Source organism: Taurulus bubalis, assembly GCF_910589615.1.
Source record: "Taurulus bubalis genome assembly, chromosome: 2".
Lineage (NCBI taxonomy): Eukaryota > Metazoa > Chordata > Actinopteri > Perciformes > Cottidae > Taurulus > Taurulus bubalis.
Window position 1 is genome coordinate 38,286,627 of NC_136590.1, and position 15,691 is coordinate 38,302,317.

Consider the following 15,691-nt stretch of genomic DNA (forward strand, 5'->3'; position numbering starts at 1 on the left):
GACATGTCATAAAACCAGACCAGTTGAATGAGTGAAAAAATGATTCTTGATTAATTATTTGGACGGTCAATTGAACTGAACGCACCAGTGGCTCGGCTAATCGATTCTATAAGCCAAGTTACCGGGAGCATTTTGATTCTATTGATTATTAGCCGCCTGACTGGAGAGGAGATGTAACCTCGGGAAGCATCTTTGAGGTTTTACTATTACATGACCTTTAAAGCTGTCCTTTCAAAATATGAATTCTCCCAATTACTCTCAACCCCAAATTCCTTAAGGAAATACAGCATCCCTTTTGAAGCAACTACTGGAGCACCTCAATCAATGCAGGCACTGACAGACAAGTTGCATGAGGCCACATATGGAAAACTATTTGTTTTAGAGGCACAGTTAGAAAGAATAAATGTGCCAGTCTCTGTCCAACTCGATTATAAGAGTAGGAAACAAGAAGGATTCATGAAAGGGGTGGGATGTCGTCACTATCAGCCTACATATAAAATCCCCAAACTAAAAAGAGCAGATTTATTCACAGAAGTAATTATCCCAAGTGCCTCCGCACGCAGCCGTAGCGGGACACTGACCTCAGAACAGAAAACCGAGGCCAAAGGAGTACAAGCAGCCCGGAGAGAACCACAAACCCACGGAAATGTCTGAGCTTAGAAGCTCTTCTTTCCTGACGAGCTATTGGTTCACTATTCAAAAGAGTTTACCGTGAGGAACTAAAAGCAGCGCATATGGGCGACAAGCGATACATGTCAAAAAGATTTAATAAATAGACTAAAACTCACAAATAATGAAGAAGATCCATATCAGGTCAATAGGCGTATGTAATGTGTTTTTATAGTAGTGAGATGTGATCTGTATGAAAGAGCATTGGGGTAAGGCATAAGGAAAGAAGAGGAGAGGAGGAAGTTCAAGGTCGAACTTTCAGTATTAGCCAGGCATTGCATTTTGAAAATATATTGTCAGAATGTTGAGTTAATATGGTGAGAATGAAGTTAACATGGTGAAAATAAAGTTAATATGGTGAGAATAGAGTTTATATGGTGAGAATGAAGTTAACATGGTGAAAATAAAGTTAATATGGTGAGAATAGAGTTTATATGGTGAGAATAAAGTTTATATGGTGAGAAGTGTATATGGTGAGAATAAAGTTGAAATACTATTTTGAGAATAAAGAAGAAATGTCATGAATAAAACAAAATTTGCGAATAAATCCGACTTCTAGCATTAGCGCATACATTGACATTTTGACTTTATTCTCGCCACATTATTCTCTAAAACAATTATGAATCTTCTTCATCTCATTTTTCCCTTTTGCCTGGGCCTAACACAAAGTAGATCAGTCTCACAGCGCACACAACCACATTGTCTCAGCCTAAATAACACATACTTAAATGACAGAATGATGTGGTTAGTACAAATGGTGATCAATTATTGAGGTGGCAATGACAATGAAACTTCAAGCTTAATATTCTTATTTTAGTGTATGCTCCGCTTCATGATTTTATACATGCGGTAAAAGTAAAGTTGTTTTTATCATGTCATTTCTATATTCATTGTTTCAGCTCAAGCTTGAGTCTTCGTTGCGCCTAATGAAATCATTGCGCTATAATAAGAGCTTGTCGATGGAAGCAATAGTAACAGCAGAATGAACAAATGAACCGTGATTCTATTTGTACAGAGATGAGTAGAAAAGGTTGAAGGAAGTCGTCTGGGTGTGGGAGGATCCTTCAGGCAAGTAACTCGCTCCCTTTGTGGGGCAAGCGGTTAGTTATCGATCTGAGGAATTGTGTGTGTGCCGGTGTGTGTACGTGTGTGTGTGGGTGCCTGTGAGAAGGTGTGATGACCTGTGAACTCCAGGCCTGCGGGTGCTTGGTAAAGCTCTCAGGGGTTTGGAAACCACGCTCGGCCTCACAGCGCCACAGGAAGCCGGTGAGTAAACAAGGAAGGAAATCGTGGAACACAGCTTTCAGTACACAACCCAAAAGCACACATTAAAAAAACGAGCTTGCGCTAACACCATTACGTATGCATTCATGCATATTCAGTCAGAAGCAAACAATCGCAGCAATGTCTGCTGGGGTTTGAGGGACGAGAGAGACACAGTCTCAGATTCTCTACCAGAACAGTTCCTAGGGGACAAAGTTCTCATAAGCATCAGTGTCAGACAAAAATTGCTTTGGCATGGCTTCCTCTTAGATAGATAACACATCATTTAAGTGTTCGGTCCATTCAGCTCTTTCAAAAATGGAAACAGAGAAACTGCTTTCAAAGACATAAACCTAAAAACCAGATCTCAGAAATGTATGAGAAAAATTGCAAATTGAATGGCTTGAAAGCCTTCAAGCCATTCAAAGCTGAAAAGGCAGTGTGTGCCAGGGTCACTGCCAGCAGTAAGGAATGAAAGAATACTTCAAAACAAGCAACCAGTGCACCTTGCTTAATAAAATAAAAAAAGCTGAGTAGTTTCTGCAGATTGAAGCAGTGAAGCAGGGAAGGGCCACACCCTGAATACATTACTTAAAACTCTACTCCTGATTCCTATCCTTCGTGTCGGTGTTTTCCAAGAAACACACAGCATTCTCCAATCCAACGTTCTCCAGTGACGCTCGTGCGATGCATTAATACCCAGGAAGAAAAGAAGGAATTTGACGATTTCCACCAACAAACAAAGGAATTCTCGCCGGCGCGCACAGATATCCCACCAGCCCCGTCATCCGTGGCGAAGGAGTCCTCATTAGCAGCGGGACTCGGCTCATCACTGTCACCAGCACAAAGACTACGGGGAGGCTCGTTAGCTTCGGCGGGCGACACAGCGGGCCGGCCATCCCCCAATCAAGCCATCATCGCTTAAAGTCCGGCTCTCCGTAACAAGTGCAGCGTAGTATTTTGGGTCGCAACGACAGTCGACGTCTTGCAGCCATGAGTGTCGGTCGCCGAAGCACCATGAGTAGGTACATGTGACCTCTGACCTGTGTGCAAGTCACTCCAGCAGGCCAGCCAGATGTCTCAATCAAACGGCTCCCTATGGGGCTGCTGCACACACCAGTGATGGAATTAGGCTGTTCTGCTGGTCTCTGAGCCCCTCTTGTACTTACTTCTTCACTGATAACACATGGAGCAGGGGGTCTGTGAAAGGTAAAGGAAGCCTCAGAGGGACCCTGGTTTCTTATTGCTAAGGTAATTAGCCTAGTTATTGGCTTAGCTGGAAAGTTTTTGAGTAGTATATGAATGATTACCGCCAGCAGAACTGAGAGAGTTAACTGAGCTTTTAAATCCTTTCTTCTGTTTGGAAGCTCAGTTGAGACAACCATCATAACAAAGGATAACAGGATGAGCCATTCTTTTATTTCTCCCATGGTTCCTTTTTAGACATTGTTTACAGACCATCAAACAAAGCAGGTAGAATGGCGAGGCGAGTAACATCATCACTCCGGGGATGCATAATTTACATCTGTGGGATGAAAGGGACAAAGCCATCTCGACACGAGCGTATGCTGTTAATGGCCATCATTTAGATTATTACGTATCATCCAATTACCGTCGGCAGATTTATTATGCAGGGATTAAACTCTCGATGAAGAGGGAGTTCCAGGTTCCTCTTAATTCCGAGTGCGGTGAAGTCACTTAACAGCACACCTTTAGGAGCTCTGTGTTTTGATGACGGGTGGTCATGGACCGCTGTACGTTGTTCATGCTACAGTCAAGATGCCATGCCAGTGGATGAGTTACACTAAACAAAAGCAGGGCGGAAACAAAACACGCAATCATTCTGATTGCAATTTGTTACGCATGGATCATTTTCAAGGACAGGCATGTAAACCTGGCAGCCATCCCAGATATAATGCATGAGACGCCCTGTAATCTATGACGGGATAGGGATGTGGTAAACACACACACACACACACACACACAGGTTCAAACATGGCCATTGCATGCATATTTACTGTCACCTTATGCATTGAATACATCTGGGCTTCATGTCCGTGCAGATTAGCATAATTCATGTCACGTTGAAGGATCAGAGAACTTCCTGAAAAAGTCCAGAGCAGCACAGATCTCCTCGAGTGCTCTTGAAATGCTCAGAATTGCGTGGTAAGCGAGTGTGTCAGTTTTGAAATTTGGAGACAACAGACTGGAAAATTGGTGTCATACACATTTGCAGGCTTTTGGCACGGAGAGGCAGGCCTTAGAATGTTTCCTTTTGTGAGTCAATTTCAAACTGTTGGTAAATGGCTGTGCTATAGCCACATGTTGACACTGTGCAGCTTCTGCTTCTGGTCACAGGACCTGGAGGGGAGCATTTGGGACATTATCTATGGTTTGGAAAATGTTCCATAAATAACACTTATAATATGTTGACTTTAAAAGAATGAAGTTACACCCAAGGAGGTTTAACTTACATATGCACACGATGTTCAGCGCTCAAAAGTGTTGGAAGAATCAGGCCCTGCACTGTCAAAGAGAGAAGTCCAGCACTTAATAAAGCATCACTCTGCTCTAACGCTGAAAATATGTTGTTCTTTTGTCTGTGGCCACTGTTAATGTCACTGACAGCTGTCTTTGTCTTACAGAATGAACAAGACTGGCGCCATAGGGAATTAGAGAGACTTGAAATTTCTAGAAATATTTGTGATTTCTTATTTGCCCTGTAGTTCCAAGAAGAGCTGCATCAGTTTTTTGTGTATTTTTTTTTATGATTGCTTAGTGTGCCTTGGGCGGAGGAGGCGATTCTCCTTCAATGGATAAACCTGTGAGGTCTGTGGAGCACGGTGGCTAGTGTGAACTGTGATCGTGGCTAAAGAAAAATGTGTTTGAGCCAATAAAGCCTTGTGGAAAGTAAGTATGTTGTCAGCACTCCAGCAAAAACTTTTCTTTGCTGATGTGCTCGCCAAACTCCACCTGCGCCATCAGTGGTATAGCAATGTTATGCTTGGCTTCATTTCCCAAGAACGAACCTTGACCCTCCAACAAAAACACAGCACACCATGTATAACCCAAAGCTCTCTCTCTCTCTCTCTCTCTCTCTCTCTCTCTCTCTCTCTCTCTCTCTCTCTCTATCTCTCTCTCTCTCTGGGTCAGATGATGGTTTGACGATGCCCTTTTCCCAACATACAGCCATGCTGGGTTGGAGTTGGCACACTCAAAAATGAAGCCACAAATTAAAGATATAAAGTAAACTAAAACACCAGAGCGCATGGTGAAAATAGTACCTATATTTCCTCCAGAATGATCTATAGAAGTGAATCTACCATGCGTGACATTCTCAGAGCACTGAGCCTGTTTTTCATCCATCAAGAGAAACACATCCTGAATGGTCTGACTGGAAAGGAACCAAGTCCAAGAAAAGTCTTTCTGTTCCTCGTTAACCTGCAGCTCATTTAATATATGCAGCCACTGAGGACTGAGGATGATAACCTTCAATGTCCTACTTTGACTCCTCACATGCATTCAGCCATGCCCTTGATTTGATTGTATCATACACATAAAACAACCAACTCTCACATAAACCTCTTTTTCTTTTCTTTTTCTCTTTGGACACTTACTGTGGCACTAATTCATTTCGCCCGGTGTGATAAGAGCTGCTTGTAAAAGGCTGCGCGTTTCTCGTGGACTGCAGCAGAGCCCAGTAGATAAATGGGTCATTTTCAGCAAGCAGGCAACACACAGTGTGGGTCAGGGGCCACATACAGACACTAAGAAGGGGCTACAGAGAAATAGGTGACCGAAATACCCGCAGGGTGCCATGACGGATCAGAAAAGGCATCACCCCTGCTCACTTCTCTCTCTGTCCCACCCAACGCTTTTTAAATGACTCATTGTAATAATCTATGTCCATAATGAAAACATTAAGGAAGCTATATATTGGCAATAACTCGTACCTGAACACATCTGTAGACATGCCAGTAGACAGTAAATCCCCGTCAGACAGGCAGGCATCATCCCAGAGCAGCTGGAAACGGTGTAAATCCCGTTAGAATGCGCGTTGTTGTCTGTTTCATCTAAACCACAACTTCAGATCCGATGCCGGGGATCCGGCTGCTGGAGGAGAGTTCCTGAAGATAAAAACCGTTCAGGGCTGTTCCTGGGAGAGTGAATTTATATTTGAATCAAAGTTCAGATCAGTCGGCGGCATCGTTGCGCGGGTCAGTCGAGAAGTAATCCACTCAACGCCACTTGGAACTCCTCACTTCCAAATGCTGATAACTTGGCGGAATTCACCCGCGAGCAGATGCGCTAAATGCAGTCCCACTCCCAGAGTGACCAGCTCCTCGAGAATCCAAAAAAAAAGAAGCCACATGCAGACGCGTCCAGTTTTGCACAGCCACTTAAATTGTTCAAACGTGTACTTTTGCCCCGGTTTCGTGGGACCGGCGCTGGTTGGATGAGGCGCGCGCGTCTCTGCGCTCTGCGCTTGCTTTGGTTTCCCTGAACCAGTCAGAGGAGATTCCAGCGAGTCAGGCACCATTTAACCGCATCAGGACGTATTCGCAACACGAGGCTCCACTTTGCATCGAGCACGTCCCGTATGAGAAAAAAAAAAGAAAGAAAGAGAAAGAAGAAGAAAAAAAGATCCAGGCTACAGCAGCCTGGTGAATGCATCAAAATGACTGCAAACTATACGGAATGTGGGTGTTATAAGTTGTAATATCCAATTAATCCTACAGCATGCTGGCTCAAGCTTAATGAAAGGCAGCAGTCTGCAGTTGCTATGAATTCTATTGGCTGCACCAATCAAACACTTTGTTTTAAGTGTCCATCATTATCTGTGAAGAAGAGCCTTTTATGAACGCCAGAAATTCCCAAACCAAAAGTATACTTAATATTTCAAAGTGTGTCTACACTTGAAAGTGCAGCATAATTTGACCTTGATTAATGATTTATACTATTTTTATCCCCCCCATTACGGCAGGGACGTGCACTGTATCTGTGCCCTTATTAAAAGCTAAAGGGATCCGCTCAGGCAGCATGAAACATAAATACATAGAATATTCCTAATGAGGCAGTAAAAAGTGCCTCCAACCACACCCGGCAGCAGCATTGTGAGTCTTCTTCCAACGACAAAAATCGATGACGTTTTCACCCTCTGACCTCTCAACACCCCTCTGGGAAATCAAATGGCATTTTAAGTACATTAGAAATGTGATGCCTAACATAATATGTCCTGATATTAAACACGCTGGAGTATGACTCCAACAGCTTAAGTGAAATTCTACTCGAATTAATTACCATTTGAATGGAGGTAAGATTGATCCTTTAAAGTTAATAGTAACAGTACAGCTGTGACCCAGTGAACCTCGAATATGTCCTGTGTTGTCAAAGGAGGTCAGCACTCCCTCTGCTGGCTGCAGGGCTGTAGTGCAGGCTGGTGGTTCACTTTTTTTGGTTTTTAAATATTGATATCCCAAGTTAAAATTCAGTCTGTCTTTATTCTGTCCGCTCCACGTTGATATCTCCGGTCCCCAAGGGGAATAAGCAAGCAGGCTGCATGACACCACACGAAATATGCCAAGTTAAGTGCACGCATCACCTCTACAACAAAAAGCACGTACTTAAAAATCCCTTCAGAAGTCCAACCAAAATTAGCAACGGAAGAAGAGAGAGGATAATTATGTATTCAGAGAAACTTCAATCACTCGGCCTCAATAGCACGCCACAGAAAAAGCAGTGATGCTTCTGGTATTTTAGGTCCCATTTAGACTGACTCGGCCCTCCCTGGTCCCGGACCTCTCACCTCAAATCCTGTAATTGCCCATTGTGGACCACTGGTGGCTCTGCTGAATGGGGCCTGTGCTCTAGGCCCATACATCACAGTTGGTAAACAACCATGAAAACATGTGAAATTACAGTCTCGTACAAAACATGCGCTCTATCTTTTCATTAAAGAGCAGCATCCACTCCTTTCTTTGCTTTGTTGCATGTTCTTATTTGTCCCATGTCCTATTCAATTGTTGCACATTGCTATTCTGGGTCTCTGTTCACATTTTTTTCTATTTCCTCCAAGTAAATATCATCCCCATTGTACGACTCTCTGGCATCTCGGCGGGGGTAGACTGAATGACTGCTCCCACCATAATAGCACCATAGTGTTGGAGAGGACAATATGCTCACGGTCATGTTGTGTCTGCATAATTAGTCTCATTTTATAACATTGACCAGTATAAAAAAGCTGTTATCACAGTCGGGCAAAAGCGGCAACGACGAGAGGACAGAGGTTCAACAGTGGGGCTCTGGCCTTCGTCGCGTGTGGCCTCAACATAACAACAGGTGCAGTGCAGGCAGCTAAATGCAGGGTTTGTGAGTTCTGTCGTGCATTTCACAATTGGTCACAATCCAAAGCATCTCCAACATCGATGTTTCCAGGAACAGATGGTGCAAAATGGACACAAAGAAATGTGCGTCTTCATGGCAACAAAGCACATAAAATGGCAAAGGATTTCAAGCAGACAGTGCCAAGGACTGAGACCTATTTTTATTTATTTATTTCACTCCAAAGTAGCTCTCCAGTTGGCTCTGGGCCAGGGGAGAAAATATTGTCCAAAAAAGCACAAAGCCAAATCTAAAAAATATTTATGAAGGAATAAATAATTTGGAACCTCAACAGACCAACAAACCTGGCCTCAGCTCGTCCTCTATTAATCACTGTTGACTGCTTTGTCCAAGAAAATAGACGTGCATAGACATGAAATGCTGATTTTAATTGCACGTGGACATTTATGTTTGTAACACATTGTCCTGCCATTAGTTGGGATTTTCGCTACATTACGTTTTTCTATTCAAGCGTTTATTTTCCATGCTGATTCTCCACTCTCCCTGCTTGTCTATTATCTGTGACAGCTCTTTGACTCCTTCATTTCCCTCCACTTGTTCATATCATTGCACATTTGTCAGCACCTCACACTGCACGTCACTATAGTTGCTCTGAGTTACACAAAGAGTTGAAGACAAATAAGAGACAGCCTTGGCGTTCAGCAACACACAGGAAGAAAGGATGACGCAATAGCCATGCCGCTGCTCTTTAAATCCTCCTGCAAACTGGCAAACCGGCAGCTAACCCGATGGTCTTATCAGTCCTTAAGACTTGGACATCCCTTCAACTTCTAACATTCACACTGTCATCTTTTTTTTTCTTTCCTGCTGGGCCACAAAGATTTAAGGTATGAAAAAAAATAGGCTCCTTATCATGAGGAAGGAAACAGACGGATAAATAACCCCTCTTTTAGCCATTAGCTCCACTACGTCAGATGGCAGCCAGTAAGAGCCCCAATTTAGGTTACAAAAAAGAAAAATATATGTGTTATGCTGCCCATTAAAGATAAAAGGCCCAACACATCATTATTTTTAGCATCTCCATTTTTTTGACTTCCATTTTCTCCAGGCATCAGAAAGACTGAGCAGAAAGTCTTATTTTGTCACCCTGTAAAACCGTAGAGGCTATAGGGAGATCTGCTAAAGGTGGAGCTTTGTTCTATATCAGTACATCCCAAAGTCTGAGCCTAAACCATAAAATGTCAAAGCAAAGGGAGAGGGGATTGAACTGCATTGGCTTTGGACACAGCACTTTAGGTCTGCAGCTGCTGAACTGGCATTAAGTGGTATTAGAGTCTTTGTCAGCAAAAGGGAAACATAGCCCTCTTCCTGGGAATTGGGTTCAACTTTTTATCTTTCAAAGGACAAATACAGAATCCGCACAATCTGGAGCACCACTTTACAGACTGCTGGCTTATTCAAGGTTTATTTCAGAGATTTCTTTCAAACTGTTTCACAAGATCAGAACAATTCAAGACTAGGCTGCTTCGAGGAAGAGCAAAACGAATTGGATAAAACAGATCTGTAAATTTGAATGGTGACAAAATTAGAAGAAGAAAAAACAAACACAGACTAACAACATACACTTCTGATTGGTAACACCTCATGCTGGATTACCACAATAGTCTACTACAGTAACAACAACGTGGTGCATGAGCAGAGACTGAAGAATGGCGGTGATGTGTTGTGTAGAGTGCCAGGCATGAGCTAAACTTCAACACATCAAGGCTCTCCATTGGTTGAACAATTGCACAAATCAAATGTAGCACTTGGACCATACCTTTGTATCCGAGGCTGTTGTCTTGTTCAGAAGCTGGTTCGGATTCAGGTGTTTGGGAGATGACCTCACGGTTCCCTCTGTGTTGCTCTGTATCTGTTTGGATGGGGACACCACCAGTAATAGAGTTTATGGAGTTAAAGGAGTTCAACTATGAACAGGAAACTAAGTTAATAAATCTCACTGATAGATTTAAATACTGTGGAAATGGACATTTACTATGTGTCTCTTGTGTGCACTGCTGCTGTAATCCTGCAATTTCCCCACTGCGGGACTAATAAAGGATTATCTTATGTTATCTTATTTCAGTCTACAACAGGTCTTCTTGTATGGTGACCTTGCAATACTATTATTAGGCTCAATGTATTGTTTTTCTATTTATTGCTTGCTTTTTTTTATTCAATTCATAGTCATTTGTTCAGAGAGTGCTGAAATAGAGTATCACAAATGTGTATTTTATGGAATACAGTATTCCTACTGATGCTGAACATTGGTGCAACATGGCAGCAGTCACAATAACACAGTTAGTTATGTAAGTTGCCTTCTTTTACTCAGTATGATTTGTGTCAACAAAGAAGTCTGAAGAGACGTTTCCCTTGCTGCTAGATTGATACATGTTTCTTTGGAAGCACATTGAGCGCCGACACTGAGATCAGATTTAATCAGTGGTGAAGTATGTATGAACACATTCACGTCTCAGTCGCAAGAAGAATAGGATCTCTTCTGTCTCAGCACCGAATGTAATGCAACACAGGCAATGGGGATTTAGCTAAGCAACCAATAAACCTTTTATACAATTTACAGTATAGTTAAATTATATACGCGATGAACACCATCTGAAAAATATGGTTTATGCATAATGTTCAAATGCTTCGTGCACCAACAATAACATTTGCATTGATGTAGCCGTGCTTTATGGGAATTGTATAGAACTATGCAACTATAGGGTGCCACCACTTCATCACATAACTGGATTTAAAACCAATAACTTAGTTTGGTCTTGTTTTGTTGAAGTTCAGGCTTTAAAAAGTTGTTTGAATATAAAAGACACACAGAACTGTCGAATCGTAAATACACATATCAGTGTGTCCAGTGGAATGTTCATACCAGCTTTGGCTGTGGCAGTGTTCATACTAAAGTCAATAATTATACTTAAAACCAAACCTGACTATGTGTTTAATCATTTTATAAAGTGAGACATTAACCCTCTCAAAAGATCACCAATTAATATTACACCTGACCTTTATTAACCCCGTTTATCAGAATTAAATAAATTGTATATAGAGTAAATGAAGGTAGAGAGGGGCAAAACATTTTTTAGCTCAACTAAAGGGAAAAATCAGGTTGAGGATGCACTGTTGCATGAGAATGCACACTCTGGACATGTCACAAATAAATTATTAATAGACATCCTGAGTTCTGTGTCTGTTTTCAACCAGAAGAGGGCAGTATAACTGCACCTAGGAGGTGCTGACATTCTGCTATTAAAATAGTATTGGCGAATTTATTTTTCATTCTTCTCTCATCCACAAAAACCCAAAACAAATTGCAAAGCAAGTCTTTAGACGATGTCTTTTGGTCAGGTATTCAGAATCAGGTATTCATAATACCAGAGAGGGAGAGATATTCTGTTTAAGAATATTCTTCTCCACTTAAGGGAAAAATTGTATTGTACTGGAAATCCCTAAACCCTGACTGCCTTTTCAATCATCACTAGGCTGTTTGAGTTGAACATATTTAATTAGCTATGATTGAACCACATGTTTCAAAGCCAGCTAAACACGATGCCATCTTAAAAGAACAATACATTAATACAACAACACATCAAGAAGGTCAAAACAAGAGAAAGGATAAGTACTCTCAATGTCAGTGAAGAGATTCTCACCTGATGAAATGTCCAGGGCATGGCCTCGCTGCAGCTGGCTGACACAGAGAAGGCTGATGAGAAGGAGTGGGATGGGTGGTTGTGCAGCCTGCATGGTCCCCAGAGGCCCGGGTCTGCCTTTAAAAAAGGCCCCAATAAACCTGGAACCCAGAGACACATTTATTGGGACAGAACAAACATGTGAGCAGAACTTGAGACGTGCTGGAGGAACAAAACGATCAGACGTTAGTCCGATAGCATCAGTCCTCCACAACCTCCACTGGCTCACCATACAGCAAAGAATCCAGCTCAATATTCTCCTTATCACCTACAAAGCCCTTCAGAACCTTGCCTCTCCATACCTCTCTGACCTCCTGCACCAACACGCTCCCACCCGCAACCTCACATCCGCCGACACCAACCTCCAGACGTTCTCCATCACTCGCCACTTTAAAAACAGCTCTTAAAACCCATTTATTTAAATCTGCTTTAAACCTGACTCCCACCCTATCATCATTCAAGCAAAACCCACCTCTTCCAACTCGCCTTCACCTGCTACCCCTGCATCCTACCCTCCACTACATGACTCATTCCGTTGCAGCTTCTCCAGTTTTCTTCTGTACCAAAAATGTTCTGTTTGTTTGTTTTGTTTGCTCCTTTGTCTATTTTTCGTTTGTCTCTGCCCTATGTAAAGTGTCTTTGAGTACTTAGAAATGTGCAATATAAAATTAAGGTATTATTATTATTATTCTAACCTGTGATACTAGTTTTTTATTTTTCACTATTGTCATCTTTCTTGCTTTATTGCTGCCTCTGTTATTTGTCTTTACCATGTAAAGTGCCTTGAGTACCTATACAAATCAAATGCATTATTATAATTATTAGCTTTTATTTTGCCGTTATGCTTCTATTATTTTGACATGAAAGTAAAAAAAAAAGACTAAATAGAGGTAAGACCCATTCAGCCCTTTTTGTAAAGGGATGTAACTCATCTCTGTCTCATTCTACAATGAGTACAGCAATAAGGAAGGCAAATAACCTACAATATTTACAGTATCATTATCCAAATAAAGTCCCATTATGGTTTTTAAATAATTCCTTTTGCAAAGTGAAATCACACAAACTCCTCGTTTACCATCAACCCTGCTGGCGACCACCAAACAAAACAATGTTCCTGTGTGAAATTCCACTATAAAAGAAGAGAGGAAGCCAGATGGACTTTCCTCTGAAGCCCACCCAGCATGCAGCCAAACTCAGAGTCTGTTTCAGTCGGATCCATCCTCACATACCACGATGGCTTCACTGCTGCTTTCCTTTTTATATTCCGACACACAAGTGAGCCTCTGCCGCACGTCTCAAGCATGCTCTCTCTGTGCTTCGTGCAAAACAGTGTATGTGACCGCTTTGTGTTCCAAGTGCTCCATCACGATTCCTTGGGCTCATGCATAATCCAAGTCAAACACCAGACAAACATGCTCACATTTACCTGCTGCACCTCCCGACCTTAACCCCCCGAAACAAATGCGCACGACAAGGAGACACACACACACTCTTGGGCTCAAGTGGGAACGGTGATGGGATACGGTGACGGCACCAAGTGGGAGCAATAGGAAGTCACTTGTACTGATCAGCCATCTGTGGTACAAACAGCCTTATAACTCATCCTCGCTTTCTGATGGACAGCCAGATTCCTGGGATGTCTTGGCCACCGACTCTATGGCCCACTTTAATTGTTCTGAGAAATGCAGACCAGCAGCCAAAATTGTAAATATGCCAAAAGCTTGTTATTGAGATTTATCGACCAAATGCATGATGTGTTGTTAACTACATTTGCTGTATATTAAACGTAAAAGGAGGAACTTTTTATGTTTATTGTTTGGGGATTGTTTTTCAATCTTTCATATATCATTTGGATATTTTGTTCCAAAGCCTTGACCCAGTTGACTTTGTTTTAAAACCTTGGAAAAGAAGGCTTGATAAATTATATATATATATATATATATATATATATATATATATATATATATATATATATATATATATATATATATATATATATACAGTTTATTATATCATTTCATTGTAATCCACTGTTGTGAATTTTATAAATTTGATTGTCTGAAATGTATACAAGGTGTGTGAAGCATTAGTATTCTTTACTTTTACCTCTGCTCTCGGGTTTATAATAATTTGTGGAATCTTGTAAGCCAATGCAAGCTTGGCATATTTGTATGCATGACACGGCAATAAAAACTTGATTAGTCAAATCACCTCTTCTGAGATTTGAAAGTGTGAGGCCAATATAGCAAAGATGCTGAGGTTTCAAAAGCTATGAAAGCCAGAACCAATAATACAACATTGTAATATAATATTCAATATGAATAACATTCATGGCCCACATATTGGCATTTGTTGCACATCATCTACACAAACATCTAGGATATATCACTAATATAATGAGCAAGGAAGATTTCATTTTCTAGAATGCTGAATATTAAATGTGGACGGTAATAACCACACTGCATTGTTTAGTTTTATCTAACATGCGGAAAACTGAAAGGAGAATGGCAGAAAGTGGGTGTAGAACATAATAAATCCAAGATGTAATTTAAAAATATGCCAGTGGGAGATATGAGTGAAACAGGAAAAACAACTAAGTTTATGTGTAAATATGCTGATGACTGCAGTGGATTTTTTTTTTTTACTTTTACAATGAAAACAAGTAAATTCAAGTCAGGAGTGCCCTATATAAAGATTAGCAGTATGTGTAGTCAACACATGATATAGTACTCTTCTATGCATTGTTGTATGCAGTATATGTGCAGCCAATAGAGCACTTTGTGTTGACATCATTAGTATTAGTATAATATAAAAAATAAAATGCACTGTGAATCACACTGTGTCATATCCAGTAGATGCTGTCCTCATAACCGGAAACATGCACACACTCACATGCACTGACACTCAAAAAAGACGCCCATACTCAAAGGAATGACAATAAAATATCTGCTGTGAGCTAATGTGGAGAGTCTGCAGATCGAAGGAGACGGGAGTGCTGATTTCCCCTTCCTTCTTCTGTCTACTGGGGAATAATCACAGCTTACCATCTAACATATTGTCAATAAGACAGAACGGGAGCTCCCCCTATACCACAGCAGACAGATCACATACTGTAGAGAGCAGTGGAGCGTAAACGGAATCAGCCTCCAGCATCCCCCTCCTCATCTTTTCTCCCTCCTAAATACAATCCCTTGTGCTCAAAGAGACAGACATGTGAATTGCAATAAGTTATGCCAGGTACGCCATGTCAAAAGGTGCAGGGGGAGACACTTAAATACAGCAGACATATTTACTTTGGATGCAAATTACAAGAAAAAGCAGACATATTTCACTGCACTTGTAGCATTTGCATGAATTATATACTAATACACCTTTTGCAAATGTACTATTGCATTGGCTTTTTAATATAGGGCCACACATATTGAAATGTGGATACATCTATGCCCATTGCAGACTGAGCTGTGATGGTTAATCAGCAGCTCTGTAGTACAACACCACCGGGGGTCTGACTGAAAGCCGGGGGCAAAACCGGGAAGTATGATTCACTGACTTTTATTTTCCCCGCACAATAACTGGAGTCTAAATCAAGACCACAGAGGGAGCTGTGTGGAAGAAGAGGTTTGTGCTTTTGAGACAGATTCAGATATTTGATGTACACACAACACACAAACCACCTG

At 41.4% G+C, this 15,691-nt stretch overlaps 1 protein-coding gene across 1 annotated transcript in view; it reads right to left on the minus strand.

Moving 5' to 3' along the window:
• Positions 1-12,069, minus strand: part of LOC306732908 (roundabout homolog 1-like) — a gene marked incomplete at its 5' end in the record, with an annotated part of 74,855 nt that extends 62,786 nt beyond the window's left edge. Inside the window, 2 exons of the mRNA XM_079214083.1 lie at positions 10,094-10,186; positions 11,976-12,069. Of these exons, the coding sequence (XP_079070209.1) occupies positions 10,094-10,186; positions 11,976-12,069 (187 nt within the window). The remainder of the gene's footprint in view (positions 1-10,093; positions 10,187-11,975) is intronic.
• Positions 12,070-15,691: the final 3,622 nt, after the last annotated feature.